Source organism: Aquila chrysaetos, chromosome 3, assembly GCF_900496995.4.
Source record: "Aquila chrysaetos chrysaetos chromosome 3, bAquChr1.4, whole genome shotgun sequence".
Lineage (NCBI taxonomy): Eukaryota > Metazoa > Chordata > Aves > Accipitriformes > Accipitridae > Aquila > Aquila chrysaetos.
The window spans coordinates 9,492,118-9,518,824 of NC_044006.1; the positions used below are offsets into that span (position 1 = coordinate 9,492,118).

Consider the following 26,707-nt stretch of genomic DNA (forward strand, 5'->3'; position numbering starts at 1 on the left):
GAGGAAACGCGGGGGCAGAAGGATAAAACCCCAGCCCCTGGGGGAGACGGGCGGCAAGACCGGCTGCACTGTCCCCGAAGCACCCCAGATGCAGAGGTGGCTGGGAGGGTGCGAGGCAGGTGGTTTGGGGCACCGGGACAGTTTCATTACGGAAATCCTAGAGGCAGGTACCTGGGGTATCCCGGAGCACCTGCCCCTCGGTCCCCTCCCAGCTGTGGGCGCGCAGGGGACAGCCCCACCTGCGCTTGCCGAAGGGCTTTGCGGTGACAACAGGATGTGTCACCTCTGCTGCCACACCACCCACAGCGGGTCACCCACCCGGAGGCTCACCTCACTGAGGTGCCTGGTGCTTTAGCCATCCCCGCGGAGGCTCAGGAGCCCACCGAGAGCCAGAGGCAGCCCCACTACCCCACCGGGGCAGTCCCCCAGTGCCGCGGCACAGACCTGCTCCCCAGGGAGCGCTGAGGGACCGGGCTGGGCTACAGGTGCTCCAGTAGCCCCGTGGGGAAGCCAGCACCCACCCAGGCAGGCTGGGAGGAACAGGGCCAGCCCTTGCACTTTCCCACATGGAGCCAGGGAGATCCACCGCACCCCCAGCAGCCTGAACCCCCCCCCCCCCAGCTTGCATCACCGCACAGCTGCCCCTTCCCCAGCCCTTCAGCAGGAACTGACTCAGCCTGCCTTTTCCTCCCTCAGAAGCAAGTGCTCTGCAGAATCCCGGCGTGCGAATGCCATTTGCCGTTCACCTGCAGCCAGAGGCCAGGAGCGCAGGGTGGGAGCAGGAGAGCCGAGTCCAGCACCCCGGTGCCCACAGCACAGGAGGGAGCCGCAGCACTCCCCACCCACACCCACTGCTGCATATTCACCCTAAGCACCCACAAAACCCTATTATAAATTAACGATTTTATTGAATATCAATAAACTGTATATAATTATATAAAAAGTTTCATCAGTACAAAATTGTGGCACAAAAATATAAATACCAGTGTACCTTTGAAATGTAAACATCCTCTTTGTAATGATTCCATGAAAACAATGTCCAAAGAAAGATGCATTCAGGAGGCACCTGTCAATACCCATAAATAGGGCTTTTGGCACACACCTGTCGATGGGCAGCCTTGGGACAGGCCACCATTGTATCGGCTGACAAGTGCCTGCTATTAGTCACAGTTCTCTTGAAAAGCAGTTGTTAAGAGTCATATTAACAGGTGCTTGAGTGCATAGCTGCTCTGTAAACAGGGTTGGTGTTTGAAATGGCTACCCATGCCTTTTATGGACACTGTTAATCTCGCAGGCATTGCAAATTGTCATTGTGCTGGGGAGAAGCAGCTGCTTCACAACTACTGGGATACTGTATTATTGCATAGTTACACCTTCTACAGGCGGCATATATACACTCGGAGCGGGGGGCAGGGTGGTTAACATTTTGTCCTTCATTAAAAAAAAAATATTGGTTCTTAAAAGTTACCAAGTGGTTATGGTAAAAAAAAAAAAAAAAAAAAAAAACAAACAAAAAAACTCCAACCCCCCAAGCTACATGGTCGCAACGTTTGATACCGGTGGTGGGGCCAGGGTGCAGGTCCAACCCTGCAAGGTGCCGAGTGCCTGCGGCAAGCGGGGGCACCTGCTGAGGGGCTGCGGCAGCAGCGGGTCAGGCTCAGGGCTGCACCCCCCCCGAGTTTCACGCACTCACTTTGCCACCCACGCTTTGCACCGGAGTCCAATCCTGCACCCTCAGACGCCGGGATGGGAGAAGGATCAGGCCTTTGCATTGCACAGGAGGCACATAGCGAGGAGTGTGAGGGTGGCGAGGGCCGGAGTAGCTGCGGCCGGCCCGGTGCACGCTGTGACAGCGACGGAGAAAACTAACTCCTACAGAAACTAGTTATAATATAGGTATTTGCGTGGTGAGAGGCCTGGGGGAGCGGAGTCCTCAGCGAGAGCCGGAGCAGCCAGTCTCCTCATGCTTGTGGAGCAGCGACATACGGGAGAAAGTCCGGGAGCAGGTTTTGCATTGGTACTTCTTTACATCTGAATGGGTCTGCAGGTGGGCTCGGAGATTAGACCGGTCAGCAAAGGCCCGGTTGCAGTGTGTACAGGAAAAGGGCTTTTCACCTATGGGACAAAGAGAAACGCTCCCAATTAACCAGTGCATCAACACATGGGGAATATCAAAGAAGGAGCCATTCATTAGCCAAAGTTTGTGAAGAGCACAGTGAAAAGAAGTGCTGGCTGTTATTGTTCGCAGGGAAAGCCGGGCGAGGCATGTACAGCATTCACTTCAGGGAAAGCCGCGGACTTGGGAATTTCCTACTCCCAGAAAAACCTCTCCTACGAACCACGGAAAATTAATGCTGGAAACATCTGCAAGCAGCAAAGCAGTTGCACATACAAAAGAAGACACGATATTCGCCTCCTGCCTGGAGCCAAGCGAACCGTTTGCAGAGAGGCAGGAAAGCCAAGCACTATGTGTTAATTATATCATAGCAGGCAGCGGCTGAAAGGCGCCAGCGCCAGGGTGAGTATAGCTATTTCCTCCGCCGAACCCCACACTCCCCCTTCTCCCGCCCAGCTCGCATTGAAAAGCCTGGCCAGGGCGAATTCCTCCCAGAAAGACTCTTTTGGAGGAAACAAATGCGTATGCTCAATTTGGAAAGCACAATTAAGTCTTCCCAGCTTCCTTCAGCCATCATCTTTAGTACGTTAAGAGGGTGTGAAATCAGTGCCAAGTAACAATTACACTATCCCCGCAGCCCCACAAAGGATGCTCGGGAGACGGCATTGTACAGGCGGCCGTGGCAGTGGGGTGGGCTGCAGCTGCGGCACCCGGACCCGCACCAACAGGTGCGGGGGGTGGCCGGCCCTGCGCCCCCAGCACCTGCCCGCAGGCCTCGCCGAGCCTTGCTGGGGCGCATCTCGGCAGCTGACCTCATCGCTGCCGAGCGGGGCGGCAGGCTGGAGGCCACGGTGGTGGGCAGGCGGGTCCGGGACGCTGCCCTGGCTGGGGAGCCTGGCCGGGAGCCCTTGGCGTGGGCAGGGAGGGATGCTTCGGGCACGGCGGCGCACGGGCAGGGAATGCTCCGGCAGTCTCGTAGCCCCAATTTATGAAATCGAGCTGAAGCGTGCGCCGTCCCACCGCGGCCGATGGGCTGGCTCGCGGGAAGGCAGCTGCACAGATTTACAAGCCGAGCCTTGACCCCGCGCTCAGTTCCAGCCAAGAGGATATTTAAAGGACGTTTTAGAGAGATGTGCCAAGGGGGTTTGGGAAGCCCTTATCTTCCCAGATAACACCCGGCCCGCCGATTCGCCGGGGGGGCCGCGGAGCTGGGAAGCGGGAGGCGATAAGGGAGGGAGGGAGAGGGGGGAGAGCCGGCGTTACCGGTGTGCGTCCGGATGTGGCCCTGCAGCAGCCAGGGCCGGGAGAAGGCCTTGCCGCACATCTTGCAGACACAGGGCAGCGTGTGGCTCCGGATGTGCATCTTGAGAGCCCCCAGGCTCACGTACTCCTTCTCGCAGTACTTGCAGCTGAAGGATTTCCTGGCCTGGGCGTCGCAGTGCAATTGCTTGTGCTTGGAGAGCCCGGCGAAGGTGGAGTAAGCCTTGGCACACTGGGCGCAGCGGAAGCGCTCGGCGGCGGCGGGGGCCGAGGCCGGGCTGGGGGGCCCCGAGCTCTTGCCTTCGTCCTCCTCGCTGGAGAGCGCCGTCAGGTCCAGGGCGGGGGCCGCGCCGCCCGCCGCCTCGCTGCCCGGGCCGCCCGGGAAGAGGCTGGAGAGCAGCCCCGCGTCCCACACCAAAGGCGGGTAGTAGGCGCCGGGGCCGAGCACCTCGGGCGGGGGGATGACGGGCAGCGGGCACGTCTCGTACAGCAGCGGGGCGGCCAGCACTGCGGGAGGCGGCAGCGCTCAGCCGGGGCCCCGAGGCTCCCCGTGGGAACGGGAGCGACGGGGCCCCGACGCATCCCCGCGGGGCTCCGCACCCAAGGGAGAGGGGTGCCCGGCTCACCCCCGGGGGGGGGGGGCTCTGCGCCACCCCCGGGACAACGGGACCCGACCCGTGGGAGCCCCGCGCTCCACCCCGGAGCCGGAGGGGCAAAGGAACCCCAGCCCACCCCACGGGGGCCCAGAGCCCCAGCCCACCCGGGGGCAAAGGAGAACCGACTCCACCCCGCACTGTTGCGCGGGATGGGGCGAAGGGGACCCCGCGCCCCTGCCCAACCCCCTCATGGGGAGCTCCCCGCGCGCCCATGCCCACCCCACGGGGGAACCCCCGGCGCCTCCGCCCACCCCGGGGTACCAGGGGGCGGCTCCGCATCCCGAGACACGCAGGATCCCGCGCCTCATCCCACTCGAGATGCACGAAACGGAAAAAAAAAACCCCAAACAAACCCGGACCCCCGCAAAAAGTCAGCCACCCACCCGCTCCCGTGTGCGGACCTAAGGAGATCCCGTACCGGAGCCCCCGCACCACCCCGCGGAGCGCCCCACGCGCGTGGCCCGTCCCGTCCCGCCGCGCCCCGACCACGCACCGGCCTGGCTCTCCAGCTCGCTGTAGTTGGGCTTCTTGCTGGCCGAGAAGTGCTTCTTCACCAGGAAGGAGCGCGGCATCTTGCAGCCCCGGTGCCGCCGCCCGCTGCGGGGCCGCCGCGCCGCCGCGCCCGCTAATATGGGCCCGGGGCCGGGGAGGGCGGGGCGGGGCCGCCCCCGGGTCCCGGAGCCAATGGGCGGAGCGGGGCGGGGCGGGGCGGGGCGGGGCGGGCGCCCGGCAGGTGTGGGCCCCGCGGCCGCCGGGGACCGAGCCGGGCTGTGGGGATCGCCCACGGGGCTCCGCTCCCGCGGGGCGGCCGCGCTGCCTGCCCGGGTGCCGGTGGAGAAACCTCTGTTGCTGCTGCTGATGATGATGATGGAGCCATTTCTGGCGTTTACCCTGTGCCGCGCTCCCCGTGGGGACCAGCCGATGCTCCGGAGCGAAGCAGGACAAGGGGCCATGCCACAGACCCACGGTCTCTGGGGAGACCTGCAGCGGCGGGGCTGGAGGAAGGCGGTGTGCCGGGAGGGTGAGCCCCGGGCCCCCCACGCGTGCCTGTCCTTGCCCCTGCCCCACCGCTGGGGACTGCGGTGCAGATTAGGACTAGCCTCTGCCGTGCCCCGCTGCTCCAAAGCACTGCTGGGACACAGCCACGCGGGGGGAGCACGCTTCGCCGCGGGTTATTAATCCTCTGAGAAGAGGCAGTGACTTGCAGAGGAGCGCGACACATCCAGCACAGACTCTTCTGACTCCCTCCCCCAGGCAGGGGTCAGGAGCACCTGCCCGGGCATGCTTCTCCCTTCTGCTGGGCAAGTTTCAGGCAGCGCAGCCTCCCCTAGCAAGATCCTCTCTCATTTTCTTCCCTCCTGCCTTCCCCGAACTCCTTCCCCACGGGCATGGCAGTGTGGGTCAAACAGGTCCAGTGAGGCACACACTCCCTTTGGCTTTCTGCTCCTCAGGGGACATGTGCCCACGGGAAGGTGCCCCGGCCTTGCTAGCAGGTGCTGGGGGGGTGGTGAGCAGAGCCGGAGCAGTCCCCCCAGCCTGGCAGCCAAAAAGCCCAGCCCGGGCTTCCAGCTTGCCCCATCCCTCTGGCTCACGTGGGGATTTCCCTGCTGGAAGGGCTCAGGGCACAGATCCAGGCACCTGCTGCGGGAGCCACGCTCAGCTCCGGGCCAAGACAGCTGCCGGTGGCGGGTGGCTGCGGGAGGAGGAGGAACGGGACCTGCTGGGAATGCCTCCTCACTACCTGCCAGCGCCTGGTCCTGCCACTCGAAAAAGGGCCCGTGGTGCAGAGCCACTTGTGACTCAGCCGTCACACATGGCTCCGCCAGCCCTTGCTGACCACACGTTACTGTTTAGCCACAACCCGCCTGAAATGCAGAAGTGGGGAGCAAAGCTTTCCACTGGCACGGCTGCAGTGCAGGGAGGGGGCTGAGCTCACTGTCAGTCTTTCCTCGGGGCAGGAACAGCTTGGGAAGCTTGTCCTGCCAGCCACACGCAGTCCTGCAGAGACAAGACATGTTTGCAAACTCTCCCCCTGCAGCCACGTGCTCTGGAGCTGGATCTGTCCCTCCTCTGCTCCTGGCTTTCAGCAGGTGTTTTATCTGCACAACTCATCTCTGGCTCAGCCTGAAGTTGAGGGGAAAATGTGCCCCTGAAGGCCTTGGGGGATGCAAATCACAGAGGCCAGGTCCACCCCATTTCTCATGGGGGTCCAGAGGTGCAGCAGCACCCTGCGGTGCAGGGGGCAGCAGCCTGGGTGCTGCCGCAGGTGCCTCCCCCCGTGCCTCGTCGGTGCCCCCCCATGCTTTTCCACCTGTCGCGGATGTGGTTACGCTGGGGACACTTGTACGAGGAACCCAACCAGGCGGTTTTCTTTCAAGAAGCAAAGCCTGCTCCTCTGTTCTTTCTGAAATGTTAATAATCAGATCTGTTCCAACCACTGCGCGTGGAAAAAACTTGCATGTGCTGGAGGAAAAATCGAGATCAAGGGAGAGAGTGGCCTGACCTGCCTGTGCCCGTGAGCCAGCGAGCTACGGGACAGAGAACAGGAGACCAGAGGGGAGGGGAAGGTCTGCAACGATTAACGGGCTGGAAACGGCAGCGCTTTCTCAGCCATCGCACCCTGCACTAGACCACGGGGCTCTGGCAGCTGCTGAGCCCCGAGGTGGTCAGAGCAGCCCTGCCCCTGCACTAGACCACGGGGCTCTGGCAGCTGCTGAGCCCCGAGGTGGTCAGAGCAGCCCTGCCACCAGCCTGGGGCACAGCTCCGGACCCAGACCCACATGGACGGCCAGTCTGGAGCTCACAGGCACACGCTCACCACCTCCAGAGCGGCAAGTCTGCCGCAAATTCTTCTTTTTACCTTCTTTGGCCCCACGGCTACATGAAGCATCTCAAATACCCCGCTGCAGAGCAAAGCTCCTGCCGCCAAGGGAGGCTGCGGTGGGGCGAAGGGAATTTCTGGCCATGAGGTGTGGGGCTGAGGTGGGCACCCTCACTGCAAGACCGGAGAAGCTCCGTGAAATCCACCGCAGGCCCCTGAGCCCGGTGGAGGAGGACGAGGACGAGCACTGGGTCGGGAGGTGCGAGTCCCGTTCTCTCCAAAATGCAAGACCTCCCTCTGCTGTCGGCGCACGCCGGGCCGGCCACCGCTCCAGCGGCTCCAGCCACCAGGCTGGGTTTATTCAGCCCACGCCCAGGTTATGGAAGGGAACCTCACTGCACGGGGGTACTAAAACAGCTCCCAGAAGCTCCACTGTATTACTTTTTTAAAGCCCGGTGTGTGAGTACTAGGTAAAGACAGAACAAATGTGAGGAGGACTAGAAGAGAGACCCAAGTCTGTAGCAGCAACACTTATTTTCACTGAGCGCTGAGTGAGTTTTGAGGAAGGAGTAGGGAAGGAAAAGGAAGTTTTCATACCGGTTTCAACAGTCCTAGTTTGTATCACCTGGAGAATAATGGAGTTCACCCATAAAAAATGAGTTGCTTTTGAAGAACCATGGACCAGTGCAACTGTGACATGAAGCTCTGCGTTAGAAAAACAAACAAAACCCCACCCCCAAAACAGGCAAATGCCCCATTGTCATTTTTAGTACATTTAACCCAAAGAAAAGCTTTAGGACTGTAAGCACATCCCTGATTTGCTTTTCTGTGACTTAACATAGCCTCGGTATTGCACGAGAGGTTAATCCTTCTTACACTGGTCTTACCAGTGACCATCCAGTACAGCTGGCCAAAGGCCTCGAAGCAAATTTTCTGTGCCTTTGTCAATCAGGTGACATGAGGACTTAGAATATACCATTAATGCTTTATTATAGATGGGATCCTTTACAAGATCTCATCCCCCCAGTGTAAAGAGACCAGGGGGATTTATTGCTGTAATTCCAGCTGAAGCGATGCCTTTGTGTTAGGCAATTAAAGCTGACAGCATTTTATCAGACCTATTAAGGCCAGTCTTTGGCCAGAGACAGATTCGTTTGAAAAAATAGCTCAACTGCAAGCTTGCCTCCTCCCATTCTGTCCCTCTCCCTCTGCACTAATCGTCCTCCTAAGGCTGACTCCCTGTGCCAGACATGGGGAATTTCGCAGGTCCGAGGTGGCCCGATTGCATTATCGCCAACAATGGGCACTTGGGATTTGCTGCAGCTGCGGGATGGGCTGCTGACGAGGTGAGAGCAGCTCTGGCAGAGTACTTCACTCTTCTGCAGTAACACTCCACTGGATTTAGAAGCCCAAACTAGCTTGTTCTATAATAAGGCTTTTTTTCATCACGAGTTTCTGCAGGCAAATGAGATGAATCAAGGCTATACACAGAACTCATGCGCCTCTCAACAGAATGTCTTTTTAAATCAACCAGCATGACATACCATAGCATGTATAAACATGTTTGTATTTGTTAAGTTGATGAAGTCAGCAGCATAGAGACACAAAGCTCTTCAGCAGCTGGAGTAAGTGGAAGCCTATGGCTAAGTTTATCTCCAAGAGGTTCTGTGGGATCCTCATTGCAGCACAGAAAGCAGTGCTGTGAATTCGGCTGTTACCAAGCTAGCAGGTGCCAGGACACTGCTTCTTACTCATACACTAATGTAATCAAAGATAAAAGTAGAACTAGCATGCATTTTCCAGTCAATATTTTTGGTCTGTACCTTCTGTGAAATAATTCCCAATTAATAAATTGACGCAAATCAAACCCAAGTTGTATAGTCAAGGAATGGGTCTGCACAAACAGGGTACAATCACCCAGCACGAGCAATTTCTGACCGGTCATTGCTCCAAGCCAGCCTTCACCTCCTCATTTGGAGCTACCTAAACCGAGGACAACATAAGGATGTAAACACCATAAACTTGACGGCCAGAGGAATTAAAGCTATGGGAGCTGTAAAGATTTCAGAAAAGCTCTGCTGGACAGTCACACTTCCCCAATTTAACAAGAAACTTTGGGGTTTTTTCTATGGCTTATAGGAGTATCCACGTACAAGATTGCACGTGCAGTATTCTGGCCAGCTCTAGCAGAACTTGCTCTGAACTATTTTTCATAACCTGCGTGGTCCACAGTTTGAAAGATTATAAATAAGATTGCAACTAATCAGTACAAACTATTTAATGGAAGCCAAAAGTTGAAGTCTCTGCATTTCTCAACATCTATTGTGCTCCCTGCAGCATTGCACAGCCAGAAAGAAGTGTTTTTAGGAAGGTGCCAAAATGAAATGTATGGACCACAAGGAAGAAAACGACAAGAGTTGACACGAAGATAGGATTTTATAAATTAAATGACCTTTATTTTTAACTTGTCTTCAAAAGTCAAAAACATGACAAAGTAATTGCTCGGAAGCTTCTAACTGCTCCTTAAACATTTTAACAGAATTGCATGGAAGTGCACTTAGAATAGTAGCAGAAATCTAGATTCTGGTCAATGGGCATCACCAAACTGCGTTCTAGCCAGAACCCAGAAATCCCCATCCAACCACTAATACATTGTAATCTCTTTGCAGATCAAGCATTAGAAATAACCAACCCCAAACACAGTACTTACTCCACAGTACCACGAGATTCCCCACCCCCCCGCAAGACCGAGCTTCCAGTCACCAAGCAGATACTTAAGGACGAGTCTAGAAGAGCCCGTACCAACTTGGAGAAAACATACTAAAACCAAGTTCAACTTAAATATGTTAGACGTCTGGCTGGACACAAAGTTTAATCAAGAGGTTTTAGCTGGGGTGCGTTTCATTGTTTTAAGGGTAAGGCTATGCTTCAGTCTGCAGAGTGCAATGATATTAAGTTTACTCATCAAATAAATTAATTAGTACTCAGTTCTGTGGTGGTGCAGGTCCACTGCTCCAATTAAACATGCTTAAATTAGACTACACATCTCAACACTACCGTGATTTACAAGTTCTGGTTGGGTGTCTTAGATCATTAGATCTCAGCATCTTGACTGTGCTGTTAATGAAAACGTTAAACTAAAAAGGAATCCCTATAGTACAATTGTAGACTTGAATATAGAGTATCCATTTACCAGGTACTGGAATTGTCATCCTGCTTTCTCGGTTATATTTTACTTTTTCTTTGAAAGCTACACCTGCATACTATACATATAATATATGGAAAACAATCTAAGTACAGCTTCAGCTACTTTAGCAACATTTAGATGAAGAACAGGAATTCAAAATACTGGTTAAAATCTGTAATGCAGAAAGGTAGTGCTATGCAAGTGCTATGAATTATTAGTAAGTTTTGTTACCAGCTTGCCTTGAGAGACAGAAAAACTAGGAATGTACAAGAAAATTTTAAATAGAAAGCAGAGGTATTGAAAAAAAACCTTCTGAATTCCCCTATCAGCATAAGGCTTAAAATCACTAGAAAACCAAGTTTAAAACCACCAATTTAATCATAATGCCAGCAAATATGATTAATATTTGCTAAGACAGATAAAAAATGATGCATTTTAACTAAGACCAACATTAAAGTTTATTTTCCAGGCTAGAAATTATGGTCCAAGTATGGAAGAAAGTAATAATCATGCACAGAACTAAAATATTTTGAACTAGTTGCTTACACAGGTGCAAAGACTTGCTAAGAAAGTTTGTAGTGTGAAGACACATACTGCAGACATGTTTTCCATATAGTTGAGAGGCTGCCTATAAGAATTTAAACACTGGGAAACATTATGAAATCACAGGCATTGTAGGTCACTTTAAATGAGAGCTGGTCTGACAATTACAGTTAGCACCTAGAGGTCTCACTAAAGGAAAACAGAGCTACAAATACACCTCTCATACTATCATTTAAGATATGTAAATGAGATTGGGAAGAGATATTTATTAACTAGTTCAGGCCGTTCCATTTGGAATGTTTTTGTTTTCAGACAGTCAAATGAACACAACTGCAAAAGAAACCAAGAAATAGGCATAGGTAAAGGAAAACAGATTTGTCTTCTCCATGTTGACCTACAATTAAGCTTGCATGAAGCAAGTAAGAAAATTAGGCTGACAGGGTTGAATGGCATAGACCATGTTAACAAAGTGGTACAGAAATATCAAACCAGGATTTGAAACTGAGATAGGGATTGAAGTCTTCCATATTTCTGGATGCCTGAGTTCATCTTGGGATGTACAGGAGAAGTGCAAGGATGCTGGGCATTTCCCCCTCGTGGAAGCTTGGTTTTACAGTTAATCTTCTAGCTGGTTCATTTATCCCGCAACGAACGCATCAAAACCTGTGCCATCATATCATCTTCATCAGCATCATAATCCTACAAACAAAAGGTACAGAAATTCTTTTACTGCAATAGCCACGCTGGTTAATACAACACCAAATAAGAACAGAAAACAAGCTGTATTTTCCTTTGACTTGCCATTAATCCAATTTCTCTCATGATATCATCTGCATGGATGAGATTTCACAGTAGCAGCTACGTAAAAAAAGCTGCATTTTAAGAGTCATCAGGCTGTATTCCAAGGGTGAGGAAACACATACCACAAAAGTATCATAAGAAAAGCGATGTCGCCTTTGAAGGTGCTCCATGAAGTTAGCACTCCTGTAATTTGGGTCTCCCCATGGCATTGAGGCACAAATTGGGCAAACCTTCAAGAAAAAAAAACAAAAAAGCCAATTAAGCCCCAATGGTTAAGTGCTTTAACATTTACCGTAGGAAGGGCAGGACAGAGACAGCATGGAAGACTGAAGTTTGAGGTTTGTGACAATCACTATTCTATATGCAAAGTGATGTCAAATAGTTTGCTGGGACATTTAATACAAAAGCCTCAGATAACCCTGAATAATTTCAGTTCATGTCTTAGATCTCTGAAATGGAATGGCTTACACTTCTCCCTACATTCTGAAAATCAGAATTCACTACAGCTGTTTGCTTTAGAAGATTTCAGTCTTTATTTCTCAGTAACAGAAAAGTTTCCTTGACCTCCTTCACAAAGACCACTTCTCTCCAAGAGAAAAAAGGAACTTTTTTCCTAAATAATTTGGAATTCCAAAAAACTTTGCAGAAAAATGAACGTTTCAAATTCAGTTCCATGTTTTGCAATTCCTCTTATATGAGAGGGAGTATCAGCAGATAAAGATTACTAGAATGATATACTATTTTTTGCAAGCATTTTTCCCAATGGTTTATAGTATCTTCTTGCGGAAAACAGCAGAGGGGAAAATTAAACGTCTGACTTCTTTTAAAATTATATTTGATTAATTTGATGTTTGTTACTGTGCCTAATTAACTTTAAATGTCTGCCATTTTTCAAATATGAAAGGAGAATGTGACATAGCTGCAATAGGAATAGAGACTAGTCATCTCCAGAGAACGTATCAAAAACTAACATCAATATTATGTAAAAGTTAAATGCATGAACAGCATACCCACATTTTACTTTAACAGGAATAATTATAAATATGTACTTAACTTCAAGAGTAAGTCTCTAATTCATTGTTTCAAAGGGATTTAAGACTAGACTTCATTGCAATTCTTGCACCAAGACTTTTTATTACCACTTGTTTTGCATCCATGCTGTGCAATGTTTTGCAGTGTTCAACTAGTCCTTCTTGATCAAAGTTTTTCTCGCTGCAATACGGACAAGGAAAGGTAAAGCGATTTGGGAAGTTCCTGGTTGGGGCGATAAAAAGAGGTTATTTACCATAGTAAGAAAATTAAAAGTAAAAACTTTAGGATTCAATACTCAAAAGTTGTCTTACCAGCTCTTAAGAATACAAATTATTCAAAACAATAATCTTATTCTACGCAATTAAGACAAGCTAATTTTAACAATCAGTTTGTAAATTCCTAACAATGGCTTAAGGAACTCTTTAATATCACCCATATTTACACAGAACAATAGTTGTTATACAAATGTTATAAATACCATTTATCACCTTTTTTTTTTTTTTTTTTAAAATGCACAGGGTACCTACCACCCAGTATGCTACAATACAGATGAGTGTACTGCAATCAATTCTGACTTCCCTTCATTATAAGTTACTACAATCAAGAGACAGAAAGATAAAGGTCTTATTCAAAAAATAGCTACTTTTACCAAGTACCCTGATCTTAAAGATGTCTTGTGCATGGACTAAGTAGAAAGAAGAGTAGCTTGTCTGTGCACAGTTAGTTACAGGATTAAGGCTTGGTTTTTAACTATGTGAAAGGATTAGAAAAACTAACACGCAAACTGAGCGAAGAGGTAAAGTCTGCTTATACTTCAAATTTTTTTTTGTGACAAAAAAAGTATTTCCAGAAAAGAGCTAGTTACCTGGTGTTGTGAAATGGTTCTTTAGTTACGGCTTTCACACCTTCCATTATGTAATTCTGGTACTTTGAACAAGAAGCTGCATGGCTACGCATCTTTGAGAGATACATCTGTGCAGGCAACAATAGCATAGCAAGGTTAATTTAAACTATTAGCAGTTACTTCTACACTTTTAAGCAGAAGTAGTAAACACGTAAAACAAAGGAGCTTTCTGCAGACAGTATGTCGTGGTTTAACCCCAGCCAGCAACCAAGTACCACGCAGCCACTTGCTCACTCCTCCCTACTCCCAGCAGGATGGGGAGTTGAATTGAAAGAATGAAATAAAACTCATAGGCTGAGATAAGAACAGTTTAATAACTAAAGTAAAATAAAATATAATAGCAACAACAATAATAAAATAGAATAATAAATGTAACGAAAGGGAAAACAAAAATGAGAGTAATAAAACCCAAGAAAAGACAAGTGATGCACAATGCAATTGCTCACCACCCACTGACCGATGCCCGAGCAGCGATTCACTCCTCCCAGCCAACTCCCCCAATTTATATACTGGGCATGACCTTCTATGGTATAGAATATCCCTTTGGCTAGTTTGGGCCAGCTGTCCTGGCCATGCTCACTCCCAGCTTCTTCTGCACCTGCTCACTGGCAGAGCATGGGAAACTGAAAAATCCTTGACTTAGGATAAGGGCTACTTAGCAACAACTAAAACATCAGCGTGTTATCAACATTATTCTCACACTAAATCCAAAACACACTGTACCAGCTATTAGGAAGAAAATTATCCCAGCCAAAACCAGGACACTGTGTTACCCAAACAGTTCAGATGGCGAGGCAGAAAGCTTTGAGATTATAGATTAGTTAACCTGTAACTTTGCTGCCTGTAATATTTTACAAATACAACACTGTTCAGGACAGCTCACTTTTCTTAACCTATACTATAGTATAAAAAAAAAAAGCTTTATATAAAGCCAGTTTACCTGGTCACTGAGAAAAAGAGACAGTGTATAGAAAATTTGGCTTTTAGCACAGATCTTGGTGTAGATTGATTGCTAATTTTCAATCCCATTAATGAAAATTCAAATTTACAGTAAGAAAATCTGTAATTCAAGGCACTACAGTTTTCTATCAGCTGGAACGAAGACAGAATGAAGACACTACCCAGAAATAGAAAGTGAAATTAACTGAACTGTTACCCTCACCTTAGTGTGTCTAATTATCCTTTTTTTGTTGTTTTGCCACCTGCTAAGGTATTTTCTTATACATTCAATTAACACTAAGCAGCCCAACTTTACAAAGAGAAAGGAAATAACAGGAAGGATGCCATACAGATATACAACACGCAGGACACTAACAAACAGTAAGTCTATGGAATGCACCACCCATACAAGACAACTTTGACTCATATGTATTTCAAACAACAACAAAAAAAAGCCAAAGAGACCACTATCCAAAACCCACGTCCACATTACAATGTTCCTCCCACAGAGACATGTTCACAGAAGCAACTTCAGAAGCAATATTTTTCTATAATTTTAAAATCGGTATCTTTCATTTGAAATTCACTTCCTGAAGAGGTAACAATAAAAAACTGTGGAAAGAACGTCAACATTTGGGTGCTGCCTATATAAAATATCTTTAGCACTTATCAGAACAAACATTTTGACCTGATTCTGCAGAAAGATGAAGAGCAAGCACTTTATTTCCTTCTAAGCAGTATAGCTGAGCAGGCACACCTCATGCACTTAATTTCCAAATAGTTCCATACTTTTTTATTGCAGCCATTGCAAGTGGTTTCTGTCGTTTCAATTTGCTTTTCCAGGTCCAGAGCTCTGCTACCAGGCGACAGGGTGCTGCGGCAGACACCACAAACTGGCTTTTTCGGCTTAAGACATTCCTGCAGGCACGGAGTGCAAAAGCTAGGGTGGGAGAAAAACAGTAGGTGGTGAGAACAGCCCTCCTGAACACGCAGCATAAATATCCAGAGCCCTTACATGTCTTCTGCTCTAAGCGATAACAGACTCTCAAGAAATGTTATCTAATAAAACAGCAGCCCGTTGACATTTGTGCATGAAGGGATGAGTAGCATTCTAGTTTGTCATGCTCAGCATTATTAGCTTTTGGACACTGCTCTGCTCCCTCAGTTTCTACATCTTTCAGGAGAGAAAGGAATCAAAAGTAAAAGAATATTAGCTTTTTCCCCCTGCTGTTCCCGCCCCCCTCCCCCCTTCTTTCACGGAAGCCTCAGGCCACCCTAAGAGGCTGCTGAAGAGCGGAGCTGCCTGCGGAGCTCCCTGGTCCTCAGGCAGCGCTGCCTGACCCCGCCACCCCCAGCGGGATCCAGCCCCCGCCGCGCAGGCGGCGGCCTTGCCCATCCCGGCCCGCCCCGCTCCCGAGGGAGCGAAAGGGGAGGGCCAGGGCCAGCCGAGCCACGGCTCCCTCCCGAGGCCTCACAGCCTGCGGCCCAGGAAGGCGCCTGCGGGCCCAGCCCCGGCTCCAGTCCCCTCCCGCCGAGGGCTGAGAGGGCCCCAAACCGCCACCGCCTCAGGCCCCCGCACCGCCCCGCGCCGCCGGCAGCCGCTCACACGTGTCCGCAGGGCACGCGCACCGGGCTCTCGTACACCTCCAGGCACACGGGGCAGGTGAAGCGCGACAGCGGGTCGTGCCGCCGCTCCGGGGAGCGAGAAGAGCCGCCGCCACCGGCCACCGCCATCTTCCCGCCGCCGCGCCCCGCCCCGCCAGCCAACCGAGGAGCAGGCGGTGCGCGGGCGCAGCACCGCCCCTGCCGCCGAGACACCGCCCCTCCAGAGGCGTGGTCACGCTGAGTGGGCGTGGCGCGACACGGGAGGGGGGCGTGGCCAGGAGCTACCCCCGCCCCCGAAGCGCCGGTCCCGCCCCGGCGGCGCCTCAGCGGCGGCGGCGGGGACGCGCTCAAGGCCGGCGGAGGTTGGGGGGGGGACGGGGGAGGGAGAGCGGGCAGCGCTTCCGCACCGCGCCTGGGGAACGGGCCATTTCAACAGCAGCCCAGCGCCACGGCCGAGGAGCCGCGGACAGCGGCAAGAGGCTGGGCGTCTCACCGCGGGCTCACGGCTCGGCCCCGTGCGTGCTGGATCCGTCCCGTTGCGAGCGGTGGAGGGGCCGGTGCGCGGCCGAGCGGCAGGACGCGGTGCTGCTCCCTCCCTCGCTGACCGCTGAGGCTGTTCTGGTTGTGGAAAGACAACCGACCTCTCAAGGGAGGGGCGACGCGGCCCTCCTCTGGGGGCTGCAAGGCGATACAAAAGCTGTTGGTAGCAGAACAGCGCTTTAACGGGCCATCTTTCTTACAGGGAGCGCACAAAGGCATCCCACGTCCGTGAAACGGCCGCTTCGTTTCCCGGTAACGTTCCTTCTCGGCCTGGGGGCAGTCCCGGGGCCCGCCGCGGGGGCTGCTCGGGCATTTTCCTCCCACGGACGGCGGCTGCCGCCCGCCTCTGGGGCCGAGACCGGCCCCGGTCCCCCAGCGCCCCCCCCCCTCCGCGGCCCCTCCGCCGGGCGGGGCCTGAGGCGGTCGCCCCGCCCCCTCGCTCCCCGCCCCGCTGACGTCCGGCGGCGGAAGCGCTCCCCGCGGTAGGAGGCGGTGCCCCGCCCCTCCCGGCATCCACTTCCGGGGCGCCGCTGTCAGCCGCCCCCTCCCGCTGGCCGGCGGCAGCCCCCGGGCCGGTGCCGGGAAGGCCGTAGCCGTGAGAGCGGGCGTGCCCAACCGCTGGCCAGCCGGCAGCCCTTCCGGGGCGGGAGGGGTGGCCTCTGCTGGGACGTCGCGGGAGCGCGTGAGGGGCCGAGGGGGTCCGCGGTCCGCATCCGGGTCACCGGGCGCTTCCGGCTTGAGCGGCGGCGGGTCCCGGGCGGCTGGCGCGGCCCGGCGCGGCGCGGAGCGGTGAGGGACGGGCCCGGCCCGCGGGGTGGAGGCGGCGGCGGCGGGGGTGGGCCGGCTCTGCCCGCCCGGGCTGCGCGCCCTCGGCGCCGCGCCGGCTGCTGAGGGGAGGGGGCGGCGGGTTTGCCGGGGGCGAGGGCTGCGGCGGGCGCTGCGCCCCTTTACCGGCGAGGGGCTGGAGGGAAGCCCCCGTGGGTCCGGCCCCGGGGCTCGGTGGTCAGCGAGTGCCGCTCACGCCGGGGAGGCGAAGGCGGTGTTCCGGGGCCGTGCCCGCGGCCCCGGGCAGCGGCCGGCCCCGTCCCGCTTTCCCGGCCGGGCCGGGCGTCTCCGCAACAAGTGTCTGCGTGAGAACCGAGGAGCGAAACGGCTTCAGCCGGGTGTTAATTTGTGTGTTGTTCCTTCCCTCTCCCTTGTTTTATGGTCTGAGATTCCTCAGCGATGCGGTGTCGTCTGGTGCCATTAAATAGCCTTTGTATCGGGATCATTTTCTTTTCAAGTGTTTGGTGGAAGCCTGGCGTTTCTGGGCTCCTTAGCGTGGGTCAGGAGAAGGTTGTATCTGTCCTGTGTCCCTCCCCTACTGCCGTGAAGGTTTTGCGTGACTGTGCCCTGCCAAGCAGTCCAGGGTAGCAGAGCGTTGGTTCCCTCAGCTGAGGTTTTGACCCAGGAGATGGATAGAAGCGTTTCCTTGTCTCACCAGCAGAAACTAGATTCTGACCAGAACTTATTATTCATGCATCTCCGTGAAATCTTGAGGTTTTCAGTCAATAATTTGCAGCAAAACAGCCTTGTTACCTTATCTGTTCCATCAGCCAGTGTGCTTCTTAAAACTATATTTATCTGTGCCTGCTCCCATATTGAGGTTTTTATCGAGCCTTGTAACCATGGTTGTTAGCTGTTCGGAGCCTTCCTGGCGCTGGGTGGGCTGCCTGGGACGGGGATGTTTTGCTTCTGGAAGCTCTGTATTCAGAGGAGCAGCTCTGCAAAGGCTTGCTGGGGTGTTCGGTTTGTCATGTTTTGCTTTTTGGCTGTGTGAACTCTGACTTATATACAAACCGCAAGTCGAAATCAGAGCTGGCAGTGGCTTTGAGTATCACGGTCGATAGGGCCTTGATGAAGGACTTTGCTTTCATTTGGGGACTTTCCTAATCCTGACGTCTCGTACATGTAACCAAGCACTTTTGGTTAGTAGTTATTAACAGTGGAGGTGGAAGAACTGTAAATAGTTAATCCAGCTCCTTGTCAGCACAGGATCATTCCTTGTCCTGGGCGTGTATCACTGATGTGCCAGACAAAGAGCTTTCTCTGAAATTCTCTTGCGGAGCCCTTCTTGCTAAGGAACAGACATTCTGTTGTCTTTGTCCACAGACTTCATCTTGCACGACTTAAGGAGGAAAGATCTCGGGAAGGGAGAAGGGTTTACTCCTGTCCCTTATGCTCAGATGTTAATTTAGAACTCCACATTTCCTGTGATTCACAGCTTGTCTCTTGACATTGGTGCAATTTCTGATTGTGGAAAAGACGAGAGCAGTGTGCCTTTGAGCAGAAATTGAACTGCTAGTTAACTATCCCACATGGTATTGTCATTAAGTGCAGCCTTTCATGAAGTAATATTAACTGCTAGGCTGTTGATTTTTTTGTTTGTTTGTTTTCCTGGCCTCTTGGTTGTTGGTTTGTGGTCCCCCTCGTGTCCCCCCATGTATTTTGTGTTATGGCTCCTTTCATTCAATTAATTTTGGTCTTAACAGTGATTTTCATTTTAACAGGAGTGTGTGGGGGCATCAATCAGTGTTCTAGCAGCTGCAATTAATATTGGGTGGAAAGTATTTTCTGAAGTGCTGTTTCAGACTGACTACAACCGAAACAGTGCATTGATTTCTCCTGCCTCCCCTCCCCTTGGTTCACAGTTGGGAAGTCTGTAAGGGCTGTATCGTGTTTTTATTTAAAAACCAAAGCCTGTGGTCTGCTTTTTGATCTGAAGTTCCTCAGGCAGTCGAGATGGAGTCCATCGGTCTGTTAATTACCTTGGTTTTGGTAAAATACCTTTAGGAAGCTTCTTTTCTCACCAGCTTTTTCTGTGCAGTATGTGAGCTCAGTGAGATGAAAATGTAGATCAGTATATATATAAAAGGAACTATCCCAGCAAACAAAAGCATACATGTTGTAAAAACAGAAATGATTCTGCTTTGTTCTAATAAAGCTGAAACTTTGGCTGTAGTTTGCAGCAATCAGGGGAGTGTGTTCTCTGTAGGATGGCTGCAGAGCTCCCCCAGCAGAGTGGTGGCCTGGGGTGCCGTCAGGTGGAATGTGAGTGGCAGTCAAAAGCCTAGAAAATGTTAAAAATAAAAAGGCAAAGTTAATTAATATGCTCACTCTAGGGGCAGTTCTGTGCCACTAGGGGAAAAGAAAAGTAGATGCTTTCCCAAGCTGAGCAAAATGAAACTTCTTTGTGGGATTTTTTTAATGATTATATCACTATGCAGGACAAAAAAAAAACCCCCCACCGAAACAGCAACTGATTAAAATAAAGTTTGTGTAAGTTGTTTGCACTGAAAGGGCAAAATAAAACGCAGAGAAGAGACCATAAAAACTCATGCTTCTCCTTTAAGTTTTTTGCTGTGAGTAACTTTTGCCTTGGTTCCCTAAGCCAAGGAGCCCTCAGTCTGGGCTTGATCCTACACACCAGCGGTATTGTATCGAGCTCTCAGTGCCTTGCTTGATGTAGGTTTGTTGTGCTGTTTTAGGCAGATAACTGGAAGATGAGTAGACAATGGCAGTGAAAGGCAGGACAACAGCATTTCCGTAGACTCTTGCGCTTTTTCAGAAACTTAGAGGCTGTTCTGGGAGCTGCTGCTCTGTGAACCATTTTATAGAATCCCATGAAGCAGATAGATGCTGTGGACATCTGGGATTTATGCAACTGTGATGACTTGTCTTTGTTTTCAATTTTTATTCCAGAAGAGTTGCCATTACTGAAGATTCTTAATGCCAGATAATCAACCTACTGCCGAATAACCATGAGAGAGACGAGGTAGCTGCCCAAGTGTGAGATAAAAACTGATTTCAATGGATACAAAATATAAAGACGATTTATTTAGGAAGTATGTACAGTTCCATGAATGCAAACTGAATGCCTCTGACAACAAGCAGCGTCCTATTAATGATGAGTATTTGCGAGTGGCAGCGGCAGCCTTACTTTGCCTTCCCAAAATTGATCCCTTTTATAGATTCCGGCTGATAAAATTTTATGAGATGGCTGAAAACTCACTGAGATCTGTGAAATCCTCAAGTTTACATTCTCTCCATAATGCATTCAGCATGCTCGAGACAGTTGGGATTAATCTCTTTCTTTACCCCTGGAAAAAGGAGTTCAAAAATATTAAGGTAAGATGTTTTATGTGTGGCCACAGTGAGAACATGATTTGTTTTTTTTTCTTCTAACACATTTCATACATTTCCTTTAAAGACTTCCTTTTTTCCCACCTGTTAGCATGATTATATATATTCGTCTATATACAGTTGGTAAACAGAAGCCATAGGAAAGTTTCTATGTAAAATAAGTGAAGTTTGTGCTGGTGAGAGTATCCTGAGAGCAGAAGTACAAGTACTATCTGCATTTATAATGTAACCATAAAATAGAGGAAGAGCTTATTTAAGGTTTTTGTTCAGCCTACCCTGCTACAGTGCCTTAATTTCTACTTGAAGATGCTTTCAATAGGGTGAGTGGCCAGGTTGTGTTGAAGCTCACTCAAAGTTTGATTTTTGCCTTGCAACAGCTATTAATGGAGCACAAGTACTAACAACCAATGCATGCATTCAAATGGATACTTTGCTGAGGTTCTCACAAGTTATGTGGTAATGGTAAAGGAACTTCTCTGAAAGAATTGTTTCCACAATATCTTTTATCTGCTTGTCAGTTCTCAATTCATGAAGTTCTGATTTTAATGTACTTTCAAATTATTTGCCTATGCCAGGGTCTCAGAGGGAAAAGTAGGAACTTGTATATTGCTCGACTTCGGTGCTGGAAGTCAGATAGTGAGTTCTCTGCTGTTGATTTTTCTATTTTATCTTTTACCTGTTCTTATGTGCTTATTCAAAACTGCTGCAGCATTTCAGTAATGAATGCTGCAGGTGACTTACAAGAACAGTTTTGAGACTTGAAAGCTGGATAAAAGCACTACCAGTATAGGTGTTTAAAGTAATTTGCAGGTTGTGTGCACTAGTGGTGGGTATTTTTGTTTGTTTTCCTTAAAAAGACTCTGTTTCACTATTTAGCAGAGAATTTGAATGTTATTAGAGCATCTGAGAGTTCTCTGTTTCCCCAGGGGGAAACTACCTTCCTCTAAGATCTCTCCATAAATCTTCAACATTATGCTTAAGTTCTGGCCTTTGAAATGTTGCTGATCCATCAAGGATATCTCTTGATGCACTGCCAATATTGACTTTGGTTGTGCGCTGTGGATCCAGTACCTGTTCTATACAAAGATGTGATGGGCAGGCTACTCTTGCCTGCAATCCAAAACAGTTTGAACTGGATTAAGAACATACCTCAGGCATGCCAGATACTAAGGATACCTCAACTTGCACAAACTCATATCTTTGGTTTTGGGGCTTTTTTAGTGGTAGTTCTGGACCTAATATAAAATTAAATAAAACAGGCATTTGAAACTGCATAGTAATAGTACACAAAAAAGAGCGCACCTCAAGTATATTTAAAGCTGAATTGAAGAGGACTTTGGTACTCCCGCAGTAATTCTGAGTTCCTGTTGTCTCTACCTAGCCTCTGTCCAGGGGCAATACATGAAGTCTCTGCCTTTTTACCTTTTGTGGTAGACTTGCTTGTAAATGCAAACGTGTCTGGTACACATAAAAGTTAATGTCAGTGTAAAGCATAGTGATTTAAATCAACAGGGAGGACACTATGCTAATCAGGATTTCAATTTGAATGAAAACTCTCGTACTTTGAATTTGCCTCATTGAATTTCCATCTGCTGAACAGGAGGAATGCAGAGATGGAGTTCATCTTGCCATGGGAGTTGCATGTGTTCACTGTCATTATTATTCTATTTAATTATATAGTATCTGTCACTGAATTATCTGAACATTTAGTCCACCACTGAATTTGTAACCTAGTTTTCCTTTTATTTCCCCTCCACTCCCCTTAGACCTACACTGGACCCTTTGTTTATTATGTAAAGTCTGCTCTAACTGAAGATGATGTAAGGCAGATTTTGAACTACATGGGCTATGTCCAAGAACTGGGAACAATGTATAAGCTCAAAGAGCAGGTTGATGCCATTCAAGTGAAAATGGTTTCATTTGAACTCTTTTTGGCCAAAGTGGAATGTGAGCAGCTTCTTGAAATTCACTTGCAAGTGAAGGATAAAGGTTATTCAGAGATTGATGTCATAAATGAACGAAAAAATAGCAATGAAGATGTTAGAGGCTGCTCAGAAGCCATGAAACGGCGTGTAGAGTGCAAAGAAAACTTAAACACTTCCATGGCACGAATGGTACTCCAGAAATCAGCGAGTGAACGGGCCTCTAAAGATTATTTCAAGCCAAAGGTGAGCAAGCCTTCTAAATCAGTGGACACATATGATAATTACTGGGAAAGTAAGAAACCACCTTTGATGAGCTCACTGAGTCTCAGGAAAGAACCAATTTTAGTTGATGCAGAAGATGACATCAAAGATGAAATTATCCGTCCATCACCCTCTCTTCTGACAATGTCAAGCTCCCCACACGGGTGTTCAGATGAATTCTTGCCAACTTCATCTCATCACAATGGCATGCTAAGAACAAATGTCCCTTACAGCTCCTATTTTTCTGCTCAAGAGGACTTAGATTTATATACTGATCCCGATTCTAGAAGTATGTTAAATTTTAAAAGACAAGAAGCTATTAAGCCTGATGTATGGCTGTTAAAAAATGATGCCAATCCCGTTTACCACAAACGCACCCACTTAGCCAAAGAGACAGCTTCCCTCAAGTGCCAAAACTGTGGCGTACCTTGTGGCACTTCTGTTTGCCAAAAGTGTGACAATCTGTTCAACTCTAGGCAGGAATACCCAGCAGTGAAACAGAGCACCTATTCAATCAAACCACTTCCAAATGATGGCTTGTCTCCTGCGTCTGCGTTAAGGGAGAAATCTCAGTACACATCACAGACTCAGAGTCAAGAGAGAGCTGCTCAATTCAGTTCAAAATCCAAACCTTCAGGCACCTCGCGCTGCGGCTTTTGTAACCGATCTGGAGCTGCAAACACTTGCACGTTTTGCTCAAAAGTCTCATGTGACACTTGCCTCAATGCTTACTATTATGATCCCTGCTGTAGAAAAAGCGAGCTTCACAGATTCATGCCTAACAATCAGTTAAACTATAAATCATCCCAGCTGTCCCATGTAGTTTACAGATAGACTTGATTAGTCTGTTTTGGAGGGGAAGGAAAGGGGGAGGGGAAAGGGCTATCCTAACTAATGTTCTGACTCCATTGATAAGAAAATACACTGACCTCTTACCAAAATGACATGTCCAAATATTTGGAACCATGGTTCAGTGATCAGGTGCCAGTTCTTGATTTTTGTGGCTTCACAGATGCTGCAGATACATTAGATTTCATGCTGCTATAATTTAGGTAACTCCTAAATGATCATTACTTTTCAATTTAAATGGGGGAGAAGAGCACATTTTCCTTTAAAACTTGGCAGCTGTTGTATTTTAGAAAAGTGACATCACACCTTTCTATTACATTGCAGTCATCTCCTTGCCCAAATAAAACCATGCAAGGCTTGAAAATGAAGTCTAAAAATTAAGATTCTCATTTTCTATGAGTGATGAAACTACTGCCAGTTTTTGATAAAGTATGACTTCAAAATGTGCAAGAAGTATGTGAATGGCTTGTTTTGCCAACAAGGACTATTTTTTGACGTGTGTCTGCATTTCTTGATCTCCAAAATGCAAACACCACAGCATCTCTTCCTTTCGTCTTTATGTTTCTTCCTTCTCCCCTTATCTCCTGGTTGTTTATCTCAAGCTTATGTAATCTGAATCTGGACAATACGTGCTTTATTTTCTGGTGTTGCCAATATCATCCTAATGGTTTTTACTGTATGGTATTTTAAAAAGGTGAACCTGTATTCATGTCACTTAAATTATGCCTAGAGTGTTGTCCTTCCAGCTGAGTACTGATTTTCTTTACTTTCTGTTGCACATGTATTAAGTACTGTTCTTTGTACTGTAAATAGGTAATTTGGAAACAGTTTATTTTTAATAAATATTTAATATGTTGAGTTCTTAAAAGTGGTAGAATCATTATAACTATGAAGTCTCTCTGGGTTATTTGTTCAGGTGACTTTTTGTTTTTCCTTGTACTGTATTTCATAGCTTATTATAGTCACTGTGGCAGACTGATGTTCTTGGCTCTGATCAATTTTCGCTTTTTAATCTGACTTTTTTTCCCCCCCGATAAGGCTATCACTAGTCTAAGTGAAGTCTTGTCTAAGAATTGAGGATTTTGGTTCTCGGTGCACGCTTTTCCTTTGTGGTTATGGAAATTGTAAGTATAAATGTTATGTTGCTTCCAAATTCACTGCAAAGTCTGTAGTGTAGTCCAGCAAGTAAAGCACTGGCCTGGTTAAAAATCAGAGCTCATTTGTGACTCCTGTTAAAGTAAACCCATCAGTTATGGATGTGAATCGGATAATGATATTTATCTGTATTACTGTAGCACATAGGAACCCTAGCCGAGAACCAGGACTCCGTTGTGCTAGGCTCTGTACAGTTTGACCCCCAAAGAACACCTGATTATGAATAGGCTTTAGTTTTTTTATTAAAAGGAAACCCACAGGAATCCTTCTAACTTCCTTATTCCAACTAGCTAGTTAGAACAAAGTATCAGGCAACCTAACCTGATGTGCAGAATTAAATGTGTTTAAAATATCTGTAAAGAACTCTAGCTGAGATGTAAACTATGTAGTCCACTTTGCACTAAAATTATTCACTTAGGGTTTTTTAAAACACTGTTAAGAGTCTAGGCTTCTAAACTTAAATGTCCATTGATCCCTGTGTGACAGAAACATGCATGAATGATCGTTTGTCTTACATTTTTTGGGTGGGGGGAGGGCTTAGGTAGGTAGAGGGGGAAACTATATAGGCTAACGTTGTAAAATAGCTAAAATAATTTTAGCCATAAATGGGTGTCGGAAGTATTATGGAAATATGAAACCTGAGTCTTACAGAGGGCTGAGAACAATAAGTTACTGTACAGTTTGCACTAAGAAACAAAGTGAATGGCCTGTGTTTAGCAATCAGGGAAATTTCTGAATTAAGTGACTGCAACTGAACATAATGTTATAGGCAAGTGTTGCCTTGCTGACCCTGAAGGTTGGGGTGAATATTGTTTAGGTGAATGATTTTAAGGTTTTCAAAATCTTGTATGGTTTTTTATAAATATATATATATATAAATATGACACAAATGTAGATACATTATGTATATAGTGAAGAATTTAAAAACAATTTTACTATTAAAGTACAGTCTAAGGGTGGTTTTCATTTTGGTGGTTATGTTGTTTTTGTTCATCTTCTGAAGTGTCATGCCTGTTTGGCTGCTATACAGTGTATCTTCTAGTTCACTAGTTCAATTTCCATATGGCTACTCACACTACAGTGAATAACTAAAACTGTGATGCCACGTAATTTTTACGGTGAACATAGCAGGGACTATACTTGCTTTGAAAAAGAAAAGTCCTGTGTATATATGTCATGGAATACTGTAGTACAAAACTGTGTTGAATTGAAGTGATACCATGCTCTATTTTTGTGTATCTTACTGTATGAGGTTGCTGTGATTGATACAGTAAAATATATGCTAATTTAAAATGCAGGTGTTTTGCATCTGATTTGTTTATATTAATTTATGTTTTGAAGGAATTTAAAAATAAAGAGGCCTTTAAGAAAAGGCTTAACTCTTTTCTTAAAGTCGAGTGCATGTAGCTGTCTTTCACAACTGCGTTTTGCATGCAGAAAAGAGTTGGTGCACAAGGGTAATCTTGGGAGCAAAATGGGCAAGAGTGTATGTATCATGAGCCTCAGCTTTATGAAATTGGATGTACTGCCTGCAGAATGCAGAGCTTTTTTAAAAACGTTTATTTTCAAGTCTTAGCAGCATGACTCAGTTTGTTCCATAAGAGCATGTAAGCCAATATGTCAGCAATCTGCAGCAGACAGACTAATGTGGGGTAGAGAGCAAGTTTCATGTGTGATGTGAAGCTAACCTACATTGATTTCTAGCCTTGACTCTCGATGTCATATGTACTTTTTCTAACTAGCTTCCCGATGTAAGCTGCATCTCACAGAAGATGTGTGATACTACTGATGTACTTTTTGGCACTTGAGTTAGGCCTTCTGGCTCCTTTTTCATCCTGCTAGCTCTGGAGCAGGATAAGTTCTCAAGTTCCAAACTGGATTATTTTTTTCATTTGTTCTTTGTGTTAAAGCATGTCAGGTGAATGCTTAAA

General features: G+C 48.4%; 4 protein-coding genes across 7 annotated transcripts; 1 reads left to right on the plus strand and 3 right to left on the minus strand.

Moving 5' to 3' along the window:
* Positions 1-888: 888 nt before the first annotated feature.
* SNAI1 (snail family transcriptional repressor 1) lies at positions 889-4,620 on the minus strand. Its single transcript, XM_030010616.1, has 3 exons — positions 4,526-4,620; positions 3,380-3,883; positions 889-2,115 (listed from the first exon to the last, which is right to left on the minus strand). Exons 1-3 carry the CDS (start codon positions 4,602-4,604, stop codon positions 1,934-1,936), a joined length of 765 nt encoding a protein of 254 aa, XP_029866476.1. The 5' UTR covers positions 4,605-4,620; the 3' UTR covers positions 889-1,933.
* A 4,662-nt stretch (positions 4,621-9,282) lies between these two features.
* Positions 9,283-16,025, minus strand: RNF114 (ring finger protein 114). 2 transcript variants are annotated; one of them, XM_030010103.2, is made up of 6 exons: positions 15,866-16,025; positions 15,049-15,199; positions 13,282-13,388; positions 12,524-12,638; positions 11,507-11,614; positions 9,283-11,282 (listed from the first exon to the last, which is right to left on the minus strand). In XM_030010103.2, the coding sequence occupies exons 1-6, from the start codon at positions 15,991-15,993 to the stop codon at positions 11,217-11,219; spliced, it is 675 nt and encodes a 224-aa protein (XP_029865963.1). In that variant the 5' UTR covers positions 15,994-16,025; the 3' UTR covers positions 9,283-11,216. The 2 variants fall into 2 exon arrangements, with proteins under 2 accessions (XP_029865963.1, XP_029865964.1); XM_030010104.2 differs by lacking the exon at positions 9,283-11,282 and having other exon boundaries at positions 12,438-12,638.
* A 220-nt stretch (positions 16,026-16,245) lies between these two features.
* Positions 16,246-24,479, plus strand: LOC115339259 (spermatogenesis-associated protein 2-like). Of its 3 annotated transcripts, none has more exons than XM_030008968.2 (3): positions 16,246-16,379; positions 20,146-20,571; positions 22,353-24,479. In XM_030008968.2, the coding sequence occupies exons 2-3, from the start codon at positions 20,254-20,256 to the stop codon at positions 23,604-23,606; spliced, it is 1,572 nt and encodes a 523-aa protein (XP_029864828.1). In that variant the 5' UTR covers positions 16,246-16,379; positions 20,146-20,253; the 3' UTR covers positions 23,607-24,479. The 3 variants fall into 3 exon arrangements, with proteins under 3 accessions (XP_029864828.1, XP_040978591.1, XP_029864827.1); XM_041122657.1 differs by lacking the exon at positions 16,246-16,379 and adding an exon at positions 16,634-16,656; XM_030008967.2 differs by lacking the exon at positions 16,246-16,379 and adding an exon at positions 16,940-17,193.
* Positions 16,354-18,320, minus strand: LOC115338829 (nascent polypeptide-associated complex subunit alpha, muscle-specific form-like). Its single transcript, XM_030007739.1, has 3 exons — positions 18,244-18,320; positions 17,426-17,530; positions 16,354-17,365 (listed from the first exon to the last, which is right to left on the minus strand). Exons 1-3 carry the CDS (start codon positions 18,318-18,320, stop codon positions 16,354-16,356), a joined length of 1,194 nt encoding a protein of 397 aa, XP_029863599.1.
* Positions 24,480-26,707: the final 2,228 nt, after the last annotated feature.

What these genes read in the sequence shown, in the direction of transcription:
- SNAI1 (XM_030010616.1), bottom strand. Translation starts at nt 4,604, where the DNA reads ATGCCGCGCTCCTTCCTGGTGAAGAAGCACTTCTCGGCCAGCAAGAAG. An exon ending in CGAGCTGGAGAGCCAGGCCG is followed by an intron (nt 3,884 to 4,525) that starts GTGCGTGGTCGG and finishes CGCCTCCCGCAG; the next exon opens with TGCTGGCCGCCCCGCTGCTG. An exon ending in CCACATCCGGACGCACACCG is followed by an intron (nt 2,116 to 3,379) that starts GTAACGCCGGCT and finishes TTTGTCCCATAG; the next exon opens with GTGAAAAGCCCTTTTCCTGT.
- RNF114 (XM_030010103.2), bottom strand. Translation starts at nt 15,993, where the DNA reads ATGGCGGTGGCCGGTGGCGGCGGCTCTTCTCGCTCCCCGGAGCGGCGG. An exon ending in CGCGTGCCCTGCGGACACGT is followed by an intron (nt 15,200 to 15,865) that starts GTGAGCGGCTGC and finishes CTCCCACCCTAG; the next exon opens with CTTTTGCACTCCGTGCCTGC. An exon ending in GCAATGGCTGCAATAAAAAA is followed by an intron (nt 13,389 to 15,048) that starts GTATGGAACTAT and finishes TTGCCTGCACAG; the next exon opens with ATGTATCTCTCAAAGATGCG.
- LOC115338829 (XM_030007739.1), bottom strand. Translation starts at nt 18,320, where the DNA reads ATGAAAGCAAAGTCCTTCATCAAGGCCCTATCGACCGTGATACTCAAA. An exon ending in AGCTCTGATTTCGACTTGCG is followed by an intron (nt 17,531 to 18,243) that starts GTTTGTATATAA and finishes GTTCTCACGCAG; the next exon opens with ACACTTGTTGCGGAGACGCC. An exon ending in ACCGCCTTCGCCTCCCCGGC is followed by an intron (nt 17,366 to 17,425) that starts GTGAGCGGCACT and finishes GCTTCCCTCCAG; the next exon opens with CCCCTCGCCGGTAAAGGGGC.
- LOC115339259 (XM_030008968.2), top strand. Translation starts at nt 20,254, where the DNA reads ATGGATACAAAATATAAAGACGATTTATTTAGGAAGTATGTACAGTTC. An exon ending in AGGAGTTCAAAAATATTAAG is followed by an intron (nt 20,572 to 22,352) that starts GTAAGATGTTTT and finishes CACTCCCCTTAG; the next exon opens with ACCTACACTGGACCCTTTGT.